Source organism: Rhinoderma darwinii, chromosome 6, assembly GCF_050947455.1.
Source record: "Rhinoderma darwinii isolate aRhiDar2 chromosome 6, aRhiDar2.hap1, whole genome shotgun sequence".
NCBI lineage: Eukaryota > Metazoa > Chordata > Amphibia > Anura > Rhinodermatidae > Rhinoderma > Rhinoderma darwinii.
This window is the reverse complement of record NC_134692.1, coordinates 81,467,753-81,480,289: the sequence shown is the minus strand read 5'-3', so window position 1 is coordinate 81,480,289 and position 12,537 is coordinate 81,467,753. Positions and strand designations below refer to the sequence as shown.

Here is a 12,537-nt window from a genome sequence, read left to right as displayed (position 1 = left end):
CCCCTGTAGATAGTGCCACACACTGCCCCCTGTAGGTAGTGCCGCACACTGCCCCCCTGTAGGCGGTGCCGCACACTACCCCCCTGTAGCCGGTGCCGCACACTGCCCCCTGTAGGCGGTGCCGCACACTGCCCCCCTGTAGGCGGTGCCGCACACGGCCCCCCTGTAGGCGGTGCCGCACACGGCCCCCCTGTAGGCGGTGCCGCACACGGCCCCCCTGTAGGCGGTGCCGCACACGGCCCCCCTGTAGGCGGTGCCGCACACGGCCCCCCTGTAGGCGGTGCCGCACACGGCCCCCCTGTAGGCGGTGCCGCACACGGCCCCCCTGTAGGCGGTGCCGCACACTGCCCCCCTGTAGGCGGTGCCGCACACTGCCCCCCTGTAGGCGGTGCCGCACACTGCCCCCCCTGTAGGCGGTGCCGCACACTGCCCCCCCTGTAGGCGGTGCCGCACACTGCCCCCCCTGTAGGCGGTGCCGCACACTGCCCCCCTGTAGGCGGTGCCGCACACTGCCCCCCTGTAGGCGGTGCCGCACACTGCCCCCCTGTAGGCGGTGCCGCACACTTCGCACACACATAGCTCTGCTACACACACACACACACACACACACACCTTAGTAGCCCCGCCTTAGTAATGGACGTCGTCAAACAGACAACTGCCATTACTAAGGTGGTAATAAATTATTAAAAAAACGGAGGCATAAGAAAATATTTTTATTGAAATAAAAACTTCCCCACACAATCCTCGCTAGCCATTTTATTTAAACAAAAAACGTAGATCATCGCAGTAGTCCACCGAATCTACAACGTAGTCCAATAGGTCCAGCAAAACCTACAAAAAAAATAGTTAGTACGCAAACACACTTCAGTGAAATGCTTCAGTGTTCTATCCGTTTTCTTAACGGATAGCACACTGACCCATTCATTTCTATGGGGCCATGTACAATTGCTTTTTATTTGTGTTTTTATTTTTATTTTTTGCAGTTTTTGTGTGTGCTTTTTGCACGTTTTTGGGCACGTAGTTAGGAGTCTCACTGACTCTGGAAACATTTGGCGCATTTTATGCACCAAAGAATTGATCCAACGCTTCTTTTTTACGCTACACATTTTTTTAAACCGCTTGTGTAAAAAACTAACAGCTCGCTTTCCCATTGATGTAAATGGGAAGCTTAATCAAGCGTTTGACGCTTTTTTTCACGTGTTATTTGACACATATTGTGTACGCTTTTTGGAGCATAATTAGGACTGCCATTGACTATGGGAACATTTGGCACGTTTTACGTGCAAAGGAATTGACGAAACACTTCTTTATTTACACAACACGTTTTTTAAAAACACATGTGTAAAAAAGCGCTTTGTATGTACTAACCGCGTGCTTTACCAGTTATGTAAATGAAAAACGTAATCAAGAGTTTTTTTATGAGCTTTTTGGCACGTAAAATGTGCCAAAAAAACACGTCAAATACATGCCGTGTGAACCTGTCAATTGAAAAGTCATTCACCACAGGGGCTTCCATCTTCACTTTCATCATATTTAGCCTTTTGGTGTGTCCTGTAGCTTCTACCAGCTGCATTGTAAAAGCACTCTCAAAATGGGAGCCGGACAATACTTAGCAATTTGAAGACACCTTTTCCTGGCTTGTAACAAAAAATAGGGAGGGGGGTGAGATTCCCTCCCACATTTACAGCAGCTGTGACTCAGGTTGCTTTCCCTTATTCACCTTGCTGTAATTCTGGGAAGTGCTCCCTCTGGTGGCCAACATGGAAAAACATGTAAAATTATTATTTTATCTTTCATACTTCCCACTATACAGAAAAAAACGTAAAAAATTTAATAAAAATAAGTAACTTACTTAAAAAAAAAATTTCATTTGCAACACCTTCCCTTTAACCCCTTCCCGCTTCTGGACGTACTATTAGGTCATGGTAACTGCATTGTTCTCGCTCCATGACTTAATAGTACATCCTGCATTCAACACAGCGCTGCTCGGGCCGGGCGCATTCATGATCTGTGATAGCCTGCTGTCGGAAACAGAAGCTATCACAGCTCAATGTGTCGGGACCAGTCGCGATGGACCGCTATTGGCTAGTCAGTGACTAACTGACCAATAGCGGTGATTGCTGTCTCCACTTGCTCTCCCTGACATCAGTTCCTGCTGCAACCGCACTGAACGTCTCTGTTGGAGTTAGTGAGGCGTCTAGAGCGGTTGTGAGCAGAGAGAAAAAGTGAAGAAAGTTTAAAAAAAAAGTTACAAAACCACTTTTTTTTGCTTTCCACTACCCACTCCTGTTCCCTTCCTCTTGTGTTCTCCCCATGTTTTTGGTCAGTGATCTCCTATCACTGACCACTTCTCAGTCTTCAGGACCAAATTTCTTGGTCCCTGGGGATTATTTTTTTCCTTTTTTTTTTTATAAAAAATATATAACAATTTAAAAACAAAATAGTTAGTTTAGTTAATTTTGACAATTTAAAGAGGCTCTGTCACCACATTATAAGTGGCCTATATTGTACATGATGTGATCGGCTGTTTTTTATTTAGAAAAACAATAATTTTTGACAGAGTTATGACCTATATTAGCTTTATGCTAATGAGTTTCTCAATGGACCAACTGGGCGTGTTTTACTTTTTGGCCAATTGGGCATTGTACAAAGGAGTGTATGACGCTGACCAATCAGCGTCATACACTTCTCCCCATTCATTTGCAGAGCACATAGCGATATAGCTAAATCGCTATGTGCAGCCACATAAACACACTATAACGTTACTTCAGTGTCCTGACAATGTATTATACATTACCTCCAGCCAGGACGTCATTGTCATATGACCGTGATTACATAGTCATGACATGCGTGGTTACTTAAGGCCCTTTTACACTGGCCAATTATCGGGCTAACAATCTCGTTGTCGATAACTTCACATTTTACTTAGTGCAAAGGCAAGTGATTAGCAAATTTTATAGGATATCATCGATAACTAATTTTTGCATGTCAACCGGCATTACATTTTTGTTGTGTATCCTGTGATCCATTGAAATATAACATCTTTGGTGCCAACAGGATTCTTGCTGCCCGAGGGTTGCTTGCAAGGGAAACAAGATTCTTAGTTTGAATTTTCCCTGTCAAAACTTATTGTTTCCCTATAGTTTTTTTTCTATATCATCTGGCTATTTGTCCTAAAGACAGAGCCATATCTGTTGGATAGGTTAAGCCTTTAAAGAGGACCTGTCACCAGGTCCCACAAAGTGAGTTATTAGACTCACTTAATAGCCGCTGTGTCTAAGAGTCCAGCGGTGTTTGTACTGCACTTGTGTGTCCCCTTGTTGCTAAGATATGGACCCCTCTTTATTTAGCAGCCAATATGGAAATGACCCGCTGACTAGCCCCTGACATATCAGCGTATGGCTGTTTCCTAAAGACAGTCTTCAGCCAGCGTCATTATGTGACACCACGCTGGCTGAAGACTGTCTTTAGGAAACAGCCTCATGCTGATAGGTCAGCGTCAAAGGCTCAGTGGTAGCTCCTCCCATTAAGAATCGCTGGCGGCAAAACCCATTTGGCTAGTCAGCAGGTCATTTCCATATTGGTTGCTAAATAAAGAGGGGTCCATAGCTCAGCAACAGAAGGACGCTCAAGTACAGGACAAACACAGCTGGACTCTTAGACACAGCGGCTATTAGGTTGGTGTACTAGTCACTTTGTAGGACCTAGTGACAGTTCCTCTTTAAATTTCCCAAGAGTTTCAGTGAAATATGAAGCTTAATTTGAGCATTATATCTTAATGGGGTTTTAATTATGTAGTGCTCACACTTTATAATATGTAACCTGTGTAGTTTGTCCCCATTTCTAATATTTGGGGCGTTGGCTGTAAAAGATTTGTTATCTACATCTACTTGTCCATATACACGGGATACAGCCATAGATATCTAAAGGTGGCCATACAATTAAGATAGCTGTCAGCCGAATGCTCATTCAGCCAATAGCTATTCCTCCCAACTCCAACATAAACACTTGGCCTGGTTTATCAACAGGGAGAGGGGAATTGGCTGAAAGTCAACATACTGTATTACGATTCTTTTCCCCGACAACTGCCATCGGGAGTGTCGAGAAACCCCTATACACATTAGATAGTTGACGGATCCTGACGAAATCTGTGTGTTTGGCCCACATTTATCTATTGTCTATGGCCACTTAAAGTATCTATATTGTGTGTGTGTGTGTGTGTGTGTCAACAAACAATTCCCCCTGCAGTCACCATCCCTTAGATCACTACATGTTTCTCCTAGTTTATTAAAAGGTATAGAACCGCTTTAAACGAAGATAAAGTGGGTGGGAATAGGTTATTGCCAAGAATTTAGACATTTACAAGATTCCTTTGATCGTTGTTTACATCTGGATGTCTGATGGTTTATTTGGATCAAAATACCTGCACTAATTGTGAAGATGTTAAAAACAAGAAAGATCTTTTTTGTTAAAAAGAAATATCCTTCTAAAAGTGATATTACTAATATTTGAATGTTTTATATGCTGAGTAGGTACTAGACTGAAAGGAATAGGCCACCTAGAAGAAGGTGCAAAAATATTTTTGGGCCGTGTTATAATAGTATTCTTCTGTCACAAGTCTGGAAATTCATGTGTAAAATCTATAACTGTTTACTGGTTGCTACTGTTTTTGGATGTTTCCCTTCAAAAAACTGCTCCTAATTGTTTGTCTTTTTTTCATACTACGCGCAGCATAGCAGGGAGCATTACATCGCAGGAGCTCAGTCAGGGCCCCCCTTTACACTGCATTCGGAAGATCCACTCTTCCATACAATTTCTTTTATCAAAAGTGAAATGGATACTAGTACAAAAGCGATGCAATACATTCCCTAGAGAAATGTTTCACTTCTCCTTTGTATTAGGATCCATTCTATTTTTGTTGAAATAAAGATGTACATGAAAGTTGATCTCCTGAAGGCAGCCCAGGCTGTTAACTATTTTTCTGTCCAAAGCTGTTGACTGGATCGTATAGCAACCAGCAGAAACACTGGTTGTAACTTAGAATCAGTACTACTAATAAAAAAGGATTTGTACACATATATATATATATATATATATATATATATATATATATATATATATATATATATATATATATATATATACCAGAAACGAGGTGGCGTAAGTAGCCCAAAATAGTAAAAATAGAACTGGTCCCATAAAAAACAAGCCCTTATACAGTGACGTTGACAGGAAAATAAAAATTATAACTCTAGGAATGCGGCAATAAAAAAAAAATCTTGCTCATGAAGGCCCAAAATAGGCCGGTCCTTGTCAACAAAGGTCAATGCACCAAAATGTGTAGTGCTTAATATAGTGTATGTTAAAGTTCGATAAATCTCAGAAGGAAAGCTGTTTTACTTTTGCTCCACAAAACAGACTGAGATATGTAGAAAGAGAATAATGGATGTACCTATGCCAAATGACTATTTAGTCCTTTATACATGCACTGTTAGGGCATATAAAAGTAATATAGGGGGGTCACTCGCTCAGCACGCTTAAACATTAGAGGAAGAACTGGTGCATCAATGCCCTACACAGACGTCTAATAGCTTTCTCCATTTCTGAAAAGAAATGAACACCAGCCGGTTGCTTTCCCCCAGCAACAACTGATCAGATCATTATTGTCGGGCCAATAAGATGATGTGGGGTTGTCCTTAACAATCAATCCTTTTAAAATATACTCGCCGCCTCCTATCCACAGTCCCCGTGATCGACACCATATTAGGATTTCAGCGCACTAGTCTTGCTCACTCATTGGTGCTTTTTTGACCCAGGTTTATAATGCTCTGTAGAAACTGCAGTTCGTAATTGATTATTCATAGAAGTCTCAATTTGTTTTTATAGGTTCTTAGTGCAGTTCAAGCAAGACAAAGTATGTGTGAAATTCATCCAAGGGACCCAGAAAAATGGTAACATTCCCACATGCAAGCGGAAAAATAATCGCCTTCTGGAAGTGGCTGTGCCCTAATGGCACAATCTTTATTATTTGGACATTTTCATTTGTAACAGTGCAATTTTTAGAGAGGGCGTTTTTGCTTTTTGTCATCATTATTATTATTATTATTTTATTTTATTTTTTTTAAAACAAAACATTTTGGATTGTGCCATGGGAGGTAGATGAAAGTGTGCTGTAATTTTAAGCTTTTACATAATTCACCTTTTATAAGCAGTTTTTTTTCTTCTACAGAAAGTTTCTTACCAGGTACTTACAGATCAAAACTACCAGTTATCAGATACAAGTGCTGTGAACAATGTTATTCGCAGTCTCTCAAATGGAGCCTTTAATTTCTGGTCTTTCTAAAATTACCTGAATCAAGTCATTGTGTCATGTAAGATGTTTTGAGCTCTCACTGATGGAATCTGCTGGTTCTGCTCCAGATCTTAGCCGAGCCTTATGAGTGCCCCTGATGAAAATGTACACCTTATGTGCGATGTATTCGTACAAGAGTTTGTTACGATAACACTAAAGTTGTATTTTATTTTAGTCAATTTTTATCCATATTCTAGTCCTCTTGTATCATGAAAAATGGAGGACTTTATCTTTGTATAATGTGCAGGTATCAAGAAAATGTACCCGTAGTTAGATAGAATTAGCATATTCTTGTTTACACCAAGCCAAAAATTTCCCTTTAGTGGAACCAGTGAAACACTCAGGGCAAAGCTCATAGTCTTCTGCCTAGTGCAGGGCCTTTGCGGGTGGTGCTTGACTCAGGGATTCGCTTTGTTGTACTTTGATGGCCTGAGTCACGCACCAACCCTCAGGGTCTACACTACTTTATATTATATGTTTATTATCTTTATTCTTTACTATATTATATGTTTTATTATCTCTTAATATCTGGCAATTCTGAACATGGTCTCTTTATCTCCTGCTTTGTAGCATTCATCTTTTAATAATTACTTGTTGTACAAGAAGCTGTCTTTCTTAATTTGTGTAAATGATATTAGCAAGCATGAAGGAAACTGATAACTTGAAAGTGTATTGATCTAAGGATTGTTTTAAAAATGGTACATCTACAGTGTCAATTTATTTAGATCTGATATGTTCTGGGCACAGGTTCCACAAAGAAGCTTGTTATTTTAGGACCCATCTAGCTGCCCAGATCACCTGAGATTGTTCGCTATACGGGGCCCTGTATTAACTAGCCACGGCTAAACAATCTGGTTGTCCCGATGAATCAGATCACTTGGTAAGATCACCCTTGGCCTCTAATAACAATTCATAGGACAGTTGCAGTAACCTCCAGGCATTTCCCATGTAACAATCACATACATGACATGACATTAACCTTTGTCTTTGATATTTCTGTAATTGTAATTAGGTTGATTGCATTTTACATCAGAAGGGATTATCTCTGTGTATTGTGAGGAATCCTATTAAATGTCAAATAATTATTTGCTTTGGTATTTCTATTTCACAATACTTTGTAATGAAATACTTGGTAAGTATATTGCAATGACAGACACATAATTGAGGTTCATTGAGTAAATCTGTTACTGTAAATGGTGTAAAGTTTCCTCTAGGAGACTAAATGGTACAGAGGAGAAATTCTAGGATTAATTTTTGTTATATGTTTAATTTACATTTTTTTTGCTGCTCTTTGTTTTTAAGCCCATAATTTTTTTTTTATTAGTCATGAATATAGAGAAGCTGCACACAAAATGTCCTCTCTTGTAGATCTGCATTATAACGCATTCTCTGTAATTTACTGCAATTAATCTTTTATAAACTGAAGATATGACAAAACTTCTTGGTGTGCTGTTTTTTTCTCTAATATTCCAACTTGCTATACTATTGTCAAATTATACTGACAAATGTATCATTTTTAAAATGTGACAAAAATGATAGGGGTAAAAACAAAGTAAGAATGATCAGCCGCTTACATTTCAGTATTGTTGATTTTGTCCACATGTTACCAGCAACATTTTATTTTCTTCTCACAGCTTTTACCAAACCGGGGAAGGGCTTGTCCACACGTAACGGCTTTGTTGCGGCAGCATTTGAGCAGCAACTAGCGGACAATCCACCGCGTGAAAAATCAGCACCACTTCATGTGTAAAAGATACTGCAGATTTTTTGCTGCGTGTTTTCAATAGCTGTGTGATGGTGATATTTTTTCTTCTTGTGATGTCATTTCCACTTTCTGTAAGATTCTGCAGCGTTTCCACTGCAAATTACGCAGTTCATTATAGTTTGCTGCGGAATTGTTGTTCCTCATTGATTTCTATGGGGGAAAAAAATGCAGGAAATCAGTCCACTTTCCACAGCAATAATCGACATGCTGCAGAAACAAAATTATGCACCACAGGTGAATTTTTGAATGACATTTTTCTGCAGTGTGTGGATGACATTTGTTAAATCACACCCACTTTGCTGCTACTGTATTATACTGCAGATTTTCCATCCCCAATTGTGGACAGAAAATATACAGCAATTCCATTACGTGTAAGGGTGCAGTCATACGTGGCATACTTGATTTGTATTTTCACAGCGTAAAAATACGCTCTTAGTACTTTGCAATGTATACCTGTGGTAAAAATATTCTGCAATGCAAGAACTAGAGAAATCTGTCTCTAGTTGCGGAATATTTTTCCCATAGGCATAAAATTAAATTTTCTGCAGCGTCTTACTACGTTGTGGAAATACAAGACAGATAGGCTACATGTGAGTCTACCCTAAGGCTGGATTCACAGACCACGTTTTTCTGTGTTTTTGATGGCGTTTTTGTGGTGCTTTTTTTTTAGCATGACCAGAAGTTACATTAAAGTCTATGTGGCCTTTTTAAAGCAATTTTCTCGTCCGTGGCGTATTTTTTTCCAAACGCAGCATGCTCGGTGTATGGCATTTTTCATGCGTTTATCCCATAGGCTTCTCTATAGTACTTCAAAAATGCCTGAGAAAAAACATGTACAAAATGACACTAAATGAAAAACGCCATAAAAATGCATGTCACATTTGGTGCAGTTTAAATTTCCAGAAATTTTCTGTGTGAAGGACCCCTTAGGGTTCGGATATGGAACATGTCAGTGTTGATGGTTGCTGGCGACATGTGGACTCAATATAGGACTCTATGATAGATAATGTTTTTGATGATTGAAACAGACACTGATAGACCCCATTGATTTTAATGTGGTCCATCGGGTTTCAGTATTTTTCATTTCAAAACAAGCGTTGCAGACTCTGCTATTCTTGTCTACCGGAAAGGCTGGTTGAACCCTGACAGAAACTTTCAAAACAAGTGTGGGCAGAGCCTCAGGTATTTTAGTTACTGAAAATGTTTTACACATTAGTGTCAGCAGGTCAACGTTTATTTGAATAGCATATAACCAGTCATGGAAATCTCTAAGCAGCACTGAGGGTGTTTGAGACGCCTCTATTTTTGGAAATCTGTGCCAACTCCACGATGTGATCTATAATATAAATTTCTATATATCTCATTGTATCTTTTTATTGGTCACGTACACCATTAAGCCATAATATTAAAGCCACCTGCATGATATTGCATAGGTCCCCTTTTTCCATCAAAACCACTGTGTCCTGTGGTATCTGGCACCAAAATGTTAGTTTTCTCGATTAGATTGCGATATGGAGGCCAAGTCAATTCCTTGAATGCTTTGTCATGATCCTCAAGCCATTCCTGAACAGTTTTTGCAGTGTGGCAGAGCACATAATTGTGCTGAAAGTGGCCAATGCCAATAGGTTTTACATACGTTTCCATTAAGGGGTGTACAGCAATGCTTAGGTAAATGGTCCGTGTCAAATTAACATTCACGTGGAAGCAGGAACCCAAGGTTTCTCAGCGGAAAATTGCCCGGAGCATTACCCTTCCATTGCCAGCTTGCCTTCTTCGCATAGTGCATCCTGGTGCAATCTTTTCCCCAGGTAAGAGACCCACACACATCTGGCCGTCCACATGATGTAAAAGAATACATGATTTAGCAGATCAGGCCCTCTTATTTCATTATTTCATGATCCAGTTCTGATGCTCATGTGGCCATTGTAGGAGCTTTCGGTAGTGGACAGGGGTCATCATAGGCACTCTGACCGGTCTTCAACTGCAAAAATAAAAATTTCCAGCATATATTAAGCACACATTCAGGGTAGAAATATTATGCAAATGTATTAGTTTCATCTAGAAAACCATCATATCCCAGGCAATTGGCGTCATATCAAAATACGAGAATACATAATTACATTTAAAAACATCAAAATATACTGGCTAGAGTACCTCTTAATATAGCAAAGTGTAACAATAGCAATCCCGTCATCTAGACATCTCCAAGCCAACATAAATGTACATTACCTACTTAATATGAAAGTATTATGGTTACTTAAATGCAAAAATACTATATCAATACGTTTCTACAGGAAAAAGTCCCTCTAAAATGCCTTATTGACATTTAGTATTTCCAGGGCATAAGTGGCTATCCCAGAGAGATTAAATCTAATTAATGTCCGCTTAGTGAAATAGCTATAGCCTTTCCATTTTGTACAGTATTTTAGAAGTCTGCTTAATGCAGAGTAAATGGGCTTTCCAAGGGGTGAATGTGGTCAAATACCTTTTGCAACATGTATCAATGACCACTCCACAGTAAATATATTGCAGCCAGTACTTATCTTTTCCTATATACTTTGATGCTACTCTGGGCCCCATTTTGAGCGTTCTCAGTATCCCGTTGTAGGGGTTATGAGGAGGATACTATGCAGCTTTCATTTGCTCCAGGTTATGCGGCAAGGGTCCCGGTTTGCGGCCAGGGTAGATAGCACCCAGCCTAATGTGAGGTCACGCGAGGTTGAACCACTGCGTAATGATGACAGTCATGTCTGTTTTGCTTAGCAATTAGCTGATTGGCTCATATGTTTCATTCCATACAGGATTTCCTCAGAGCCATTACAATGCAGTATTTATAGCTGCCCTCAGAATAATCCAGGGTTTTGTTATCATTACAATACAACAATTCTAGTAGATAATATCATTGGATCAATTCATTAACTCCAGTAATGTTCATAAACTGTTGCAACAATTGAGCCTAGGCTAGGTAAACTGATAATAGGGTTAGTTTTATCTCATAATCTGGTTCCTGTTGGGATCTTCTACGTAATAGTATGGTAAAAAATTGTCTTATTTAACATTGGATGACTAAATTAGATAATTTGTGGGTATGTTCCCTAAACGACCACCCACTTTGAAGAACTAATTGGTCAGTTCAGAGTTTAAAAAGTGAGCTAAGAAATATGAGTCCTGGTTAAATGGACACTAACTTTTCAAACAACTAATGCTAATCTAATTGTATACCTGATATAGATCAACTTTGCAATTCACTTACTGTTAAAATGTAGTTGTTTCACTCATGCAAAGTCTGTGAAGTTACTGCCACTAAGTGTCTCCCCTCCTGAAATCTGTTGTCCACATCCTGTTGTCAAACAAAATCCATCCCTGGTTACAGAGCAGAGGAGACGAACTGCAGGAAGTGTGGGTGTCTCTCTTTTCTCCCTGCCAATACGTCTAAGTAGAAGGGAGCATTAGGATTGTAAAGAGAGAGAGACACACAGACACGCTGTCCACACAATTCTATTGAGGAGGGTGGATCTGGAAAAGGGAGCAGAGATAGAAAGAAAAACAGACCCGCTTCCTATACAAGTCTATGGAGAGGGGAGGGGGAGCAGGAGCAGAGTGAGAGACACAGACAGATGTACTGCAGCTTTCAGGTAAGTTATATCTTACCCCAGTGCTAGATTCTCAGCTACACTATTCAGTGCTGCTGTATAATGTCCTCCATACTGCTGCTTCCTCTAAAATATGTATGATAGAGATAGGAGAGCAGGATTCTCCTCTACTGTGTTTGCTGTGTATAGAAGACATGATAGCTGTCAGTATCCGCCCACTAGCTCAAAGAAAACAGAAGTAGGGAGAGCGCCTGCAGTGGGGAAAACGGCAAAAAAATGAAAAATACAAGACCTATAATGGCCAGAAAAAGTGTTGTTCCTCATGTACATGCATATGACAGCTTATTCTGAAAAGTTGGGTATGCTTTAAGAACTTTTTACATAATGTTAATACTAGTAGTGGTTAACCCGCTACACTATCGGGCCCTTACTACATCAGAGGATTTTATTATTATTATTATATTGCTTTTAATAAAATATAAACAAACATTTTATTTATTAGTGTTGTCACTTAATACTTGTTACTGCATTCAAACTTCTACTTCTCTATGGGGGCTGCCATTTTTTTTTTCCTCTCTGTATGTGTCGATTAACGACACATACAGAGATGCTATACGGCACATACAACCCCATAGAGAATGCGAACGGGAGCCGTTCCATTCTCCGAAGCATACACCGTCTGTGTGGGAACGGCGCATGCGCCGCTCCCACACAGACCAAAATGAAGCTCATTCATAGAGCGAAATCCGGCACCATTTTCATGTGGACCAGAAGCCGCTGCCAGACAGTAAGATGACGACTTCCGGCCGCAGCTTCCGGCCATATGT

The 12,537-nt window shown here is 40.2% G+C and overlaps 1 protein-coding gene across 2 annotated transcripts in view; it reads left to right on the top strand.

Annotated features, from left to right (window-relative positions):
* Nucleotides 1-7,789, top strand: part of MYO1B (myosin IB) — a 376,700-nt gene extending 368,911 nt beyond the window's left edge. For both annotated transcript variants that reach the window (XM_075829974.1, XM_075829973.1), the window contains one exon: nucleotides 5,887-7,789. In XM_075829974.1, the coding sequence (XP_075686089.1) occupies nucleotides 5,887-6,010 (124 nt within the window). In that variant the 3' untranslated portion in view covers nucleotides 6,011-7,789. The remainder of the gene's footprint in view (nucleotides 1-5,886) is intronic.
* The last annotated feature ends 4,748 nt before the right edge of the window (nucleotides 7,790-12,537 follow it).